We start from the raw sequence: 5571 nt of genomic DNA on the forward strand, positions 1-5571 counted from the left end.
GTTTAATTATTAATGCAGAATTGTGTTTAAAAATGAATTACAATATAATTCAAATAAAAATTATCCAGCTAAATTCAGTTTCTATCAAATTTACCCAATAACATTTAATTTGACGCTTTTTTCTATTTTTTCTCCCAAGGAGGGCCCCCTGAAATTGTGCTACCCTGGGCCCCACAGAACTCCCATCCTGTTTAGATCCTTGCTCAAGAGGCTTTTTGTGCACAAAATGGGCCAGTGTAGCCAGATCCTTCTTGCGCAAAAGCCTGTGCCCCTAAAATGGCGGCTTATTAGATATGCAAATGAGGCACCAGGATAATCGTCGCTTAGTCTCATTTGTATATTGCTTGTGCAAAAAACAAGGCGGTGTCGACATAGTCTAGGTGCGACACTCAATCAGAAGCGGTGATTTTAATAACTTAAAACCGAAACGATCGTTCCCCTGGCGCCCCCAGTGCTCCGAAGGGGGTAACACACCTTCCCACGCGGCTACCAGGAACCAAGCGCAGCCTAACTGCCCGTCTCCTTCCCGCGGCTCGGGAGCCCAGCTGGTCACCTCACCTGGAGGCTGCAGGTTGTCTGTGCTGCAGTAGGGCGGCCAGAGGGTGGCGGCTTTAAACAGGAAACTGCCGCCTCTGTCCGCACATCCCAGCCCCTCACGAAGCCGTTCCGCCCTTCTCCCTGCTGAAATCCTTCCGCCGCGCTCTAGTGAGCTGGCCTCGCAGCGCCGGGTCCCTGCGCGGGAAGGGGCGCGAAGAAGCCACGTGGGAACGAACGAGTCCCATGAACCAGGCGAGCCGGGCCGTGGGAACAGGGCTCCCGCCTCAAGGGGCCTGGATGAGGCAGCCAGCGATGTCCGCCCCGCAGGCTCAGTGGGACCTTGCAAACCGCACGGGGAGGGGGGACGTTGCTAGGCAACGAAAGGGTTAAAATCTCCCCCGGGGTTGTATTTCACCCATCGCAGCTTGATCTCCGCTCTGTGCCCAGCGCCGGGTTGTTTGTGTCTCTGCTGCTCCCGCTAGGCGCCGCGGGTTCTGCAGGCTGGGTTTTTGTAGGAGCGTCAAGATGTTTCGTGTCGCTGTGTGTCTGGCACAGTAATAGCGGGCGGTGTCCTCGGGCTTCAGGCCGGTCATTTGCAGGTGCAGCAGGTTGTTGGGATTGTCCCTGGAGATGGTGAATCGGCCTTTCACGGCATCAAGGTAGCGTATAGTACCCCCGCTGCCACTGATATAACCGAGCCACTCCAGCCCCTTCCCGGGAGCCTGCCGGATCCAGCTCATGTAGTAATCGCTGAAGGTGAAGCCGGAGGCTTTGCAGGAGAGGCGCAGAGAGTCTCCGGGCTTCTTCACATCCCCTCCGGACTCCACCAGCTCCAGAGTCCGGGCACCTGGGAACAAAGGCGCGACAGAAGCATTAATATCAAACATGAAACAAAATCTCTGTCCCTCTCTCCAGCGTATTTAGCTAGAAAATACCTGGCAAAGCTGCCACCACGAACACTAAGTAGACCCAAAATTTCATGTTCCCAGTTGCTGAGGGGCAGAGCTGACTGGTAACTGCACAGACACCGGGGCTGCGGGGTGTCTCTCTGGGTGCAGCCTAGGGAGAGAGAGACACCGATTTAAGCAGGCCCCGGTCACCGCCATTTGCATATTCCCCGCCTTATCAGAGACACAAACGCCTTCTCTTAACGAGCCGAGTCACTGCCATGGACTCTCCGGCAGAAGGAGTCTCCTCCCTTCTCCCGGTGTGTTTGTGCAGCGCCTGGCACAGCGCGGGGGTCCCGATGGGCTCTTACAGCTCTGGGGAGACACCGAGAAATGACGTCACTTAGCTCGTCATGAATGTCTAGGGGTTCCTGGGGATCGGCTGTGATGAAGGGAAATATTTTCCCAGGCGTTAGTGGTTTCGGCTCACGGGGGGGGGGGGGGGGGGGGGATCCGTGTTTGTTGGGAGCCCGGAGGTGCGAATATTTCTCCTCTCGGGTCAGGTTCGGCGGGATTTGCAGCTCCAGGCCAGGGGGCTCCGGGCGGTTTAGTGAGATTCTTCCTCATTTACGCCGCTTGGGACAAGCGAGCCCCAGTTCGCACCGTGTCTGTAACTCCCCCCCCGATCGCTTCCCGCTGCGCTCGGTGAGTTCGATGCGGTGAGTGGCCCAAGCCGCTGGCCCATTTCTGGCCGCTCACCGAGACTGGGATGCGCAGCCGCAGCGAGGCACCTGCTTTGTCCCCGTCACACTCCCCCTCACTGGGGAACCCACATTTCTACCCCGGCCCCTTCTCTGCGACGCTCCCAGCGCCTGCCCCGTGCGGACCGCGACTCACCAGCGCCCCCTGCCAGAGAATTTCTCCCCCGAAGCCTCAGGCGGGTTTTTGTCCAGGCGCAGGTAGGAATCAGCGATCAGTCTTCAGGAGTGAGGGGTCAGCGAGTCTGGGACTGTCCCTGCTCCCCCCCCCTTCAACCCCCAGTCAGTGTCTGCTCAGCCAGGCCCTGGGGGCAATGGCCCCGGCTCACACGCCGGGCGGTATCAGCCCGGGGAAGGGCGGTGTCTGACGGCGCTTTGCTGCCAGAAGCGTTTTCCAACCCACGTGGCATTTCTGCTCCTGAAATCACTAGTTCCTCCTCCCTTGGGACTGGAATCTCCGCGGGGGACGTGGTGGGACGGGGCAGCGGAGCAGCGCCCGGCTCGGCTCCCCCGGAATTCTGCAGGCGCCCGAGCGCACCTGGAACCGACATTTGGCAGGAAACGTTCCCCGGGCACCGACCCGGACACAGAGACGTGCCCCTGCCCGTCGATTGCAAAGTATCTGGCAAGCGGGGCGGGCCACTTGCTAATTCCCGGTTGGGTTCATTTCTCCTGACGCACCTGCCATTGGCCGCTGCCGGCAAACAGGACTGTGGGCTAGAAGGACCTCGGGTCTGACCCAACGTGGTCACGCCAATGGTTGCAGCTCTGGGCAGGGGATGGCGTTCCACTCACTTGTCGGAGACATGAGAGAGGGAGTACGGGATATAGCAGCCCCGAAGGGCTCTATAGCTCAGGGGTCAGTGTATTGGTTTTCTAAGCCAAAAGGCATAAGATCAAATCCTTCTAAAGCCTCAGGGACAGTGTCTACTTTTAAGTGTACCTAGATCCGTAGTGTGCAACAGGCTCACCTCTAATCTCTCTTCGGCTGCTTGAGTGTGGCTAGGTCGCAAGTTCAGAATTCGTTGGACGCAGCGGTTCTAGACGGTGCTTGGTCCTGCCGTGAGGGGGATTGGAGTTGATGGTCTTTGCAAGGCCCTTCCAGTTCCAGTCTGTAGGTCCCGCTTCCAGCCTGGCGAGGCGAACACCTCCCGCGGCAGAGGGACGCTGGGCTGGCGGCTGCTCCTCTCTGCTACTGGTAACGCCAGACCGGTTCTCCGCGCGGTTAGTTGCAGTCCAGGTTTTCCTAGGTTCCCTCCCACTGTGTGTATCTGGAGCATACAGGGCGGTGTCTGCGGGCTGCAGACCGCTCAGCTGCCCCCAGGCGCATGGTCACTGCTGCCCCCAGGCGGCGCAAGGCGGAGGTGCAGGCTGGGTTCTTGTAGAATCTCTACTAGGTTCTGTGTCGCTGTGTGTGCGGAACAGTAATAGCGGGCGGTGTCCTCGGGTTTCCCTAACCCAGCCCCTGCTGCAGCTGTTCCATTTTCACCTACGCAACCCGCTGGGCCAGAATCTTAGAATCCTTAACTGAGTACTGGGCACAGATGTAGTTGCCTCATCTCAAAAATGATCTCTCGGCATTAAGAAAGGTAAAGAAAAGGGCAACACAACTGAGGAGGGGCTTGGAATGGGTCCCATGTGAGGAGAGATTAAAAAGACTAGGACTTTTCATCTTAGAAAAGAGGAGACTAAGGGGAGATATGATAGAGGTTTATAAAATCATGACTGCTGTGGAAAAAGCAAATAAAGAAAAGTTATTTACTTATTCCCTAAATATAAGAACTAGGGGTCACCAAATGAAATCAATAGGCAGCAGATTAAAACAAAGAAAAGGAAGTTTTTCTTCATTCAGCACACAGTCAAACTCTGGAACTCCTTGCTAGAGGATGTGGTGAAGTCTAGGACTTTAATAGGGTTCAAAAAAGAGCTAGCGAGATTCATGGAGGTTAGGTCTATGAATGTCTATTAGCCAGAATGGGTAGGAATGGTGTCCCTAGTCGCTGTTTGTCTGGCAATGGGTGAGAGGGGAAGGATCAGTGAGGATTACCTCTTGTGTACTCTCCCTCTGGGGCACCTGGTACTGGCCACTGTTGTCAGACAGGATACTGGGCTAGATGGACATTTTGTCTGATCCAAAGTGGGTGTTCTTACGTTCTTAATTCTCTGCAAGCTTTGCACAGGGTCTCTTGGACCTCTCTGTTTCTCAGGGCATAGATGAGTGGATTGACCAGGGGCGTCAGGACAGTGTAGGAGACAGAGAGAACTTTCTTGAAGTCGCTCAGGAGGTCGGTGGTCGGGAACATGTAGACAATCATGAGAGCTCCATAGTAAATGCTCACCACAATGAGGTGGGAGGAGCAGGTGGAAAAGGCCTTTTGCCTCCCAATCGTAGCGCGGATTCTGAGGATGGTTCTGAGGATGCAGATGTAGGACCCCAAGGTGAGTACGAAGGGGACTAGTAAGAAAATCAAGGAGACTGTGAATGCCAACGTGTTCATCAGCAGAGGATCATTGCAGGAGCATTTTACAATGGGAATAAAGTCACAAAAGAAATGGTCAATACCGTTGGGGCCACAGAAGGTTAACTGGGTTATTGACACTGTGGTTATACAACTAGAAAGCAAGCCGCCTATCCAAGATCCCACGGCAAACTGGAGGCAAAACCTGCCACTCATCCGAGCTGCGTAGTGCAGGGGGTTGCATATGGCTAGATATCGGTCGTAGGACATCACTGATAGGAGGAGGCATTCTGAGCCTGCCAGAGCACCAAAGAAGTAAAGTTGTGTGAGACACCCAGTGACAGAAATTGTCCAGTCCCCTGCCAGGAGCCCGGCCAGCAGCTGGGGCAGGACGGTGGAGCTGTAGCAGATCTCCAAGCAGGACAAGTTGCCCAGGAAGAAGTACATGGGGGTGTGGAGGTGTCGATCGGCCACAACCAACACTATGACAACGATGTTTCCAGCCATGGTCACCAGGTAGATCACGAGGAAGAGCAGGAAGAGAGGAACCTGCAGGCCAGGAAGATCCCCGAATCCCAGGAGGATAAATTCTGTGACAGACGTTTGGTTTCCTTGTTCCTGGGTTGCCATGGGGTGTGTCTGTGGGACAGAAACAGGGTCACTGGGAGCAATAACTAACATTCATTGCAATACGGCAGCCTGTGGTGCTGGACTTGGACAGGGGGTACAGACACCCTGACAGATGTGACAGACGCTGGTTCAGACAGTCACTCCAGTCACTGCCTGGTGGCTCAAAGCTGAACGAGGGAGGGGGAGATCGGCTGGAGGGAATATTTGACAGGGAGTTCCAGCAGAGAAACCAGCCAAGCAAGCGGGCCTGGGACTTGTAAGGGCCGGGTGAGGAGCTTCCCTTTGGCCTTGGCCCCGGTT

The 5571-nt window shown here is 55.4% G+C and overlaps 1 protein-coding gene across 1 annotated transcript; it reads right to left on the reverse strand.

Moving 5' to 3' along the window:
• Nucleotides 1-4329: 4329 nt before the first annotated feature.
• Nucleotides 4330-5271, reverse strand: LOC142821130 (olfactory receptor 10A7-like). Its single transcript, XM_075911929.2, has one exon. The coding sequence runs from the start codon at nucleotides 5269-5271 to the stop codon at nucleotides 4330-4332; it is 942 nt and encodes a 313-aa protein (XP_075768044.2).
• Nucleotides 5272-5571: the final 300 nt, after the last annotated feature.

The sequence above is a fragment of the Pelodiscus sinensis genome, chromosome 30 (assembly GCF_052426305.1).
Source record: "Pelodiscus sinensis isolate ZL-2025 chromosome 30, ASM5242630v1, whole genome shotgun sequence".
Classification (NCBI taxonomy): Eukaryota; Metazoa; Chordata; order Testudines; family Trionychidae; genus Pelodiscus; species Pelodiscus sinensis.

Coding starts and splice junctions, on each gene's coding strand:
- LOC142821130 (XM_075911929.2), bottom strand. CDS start 5,271: ATGGCAACCCAGGAACAAGGAAACCAAACGTCTGTCACAGAATTTATC.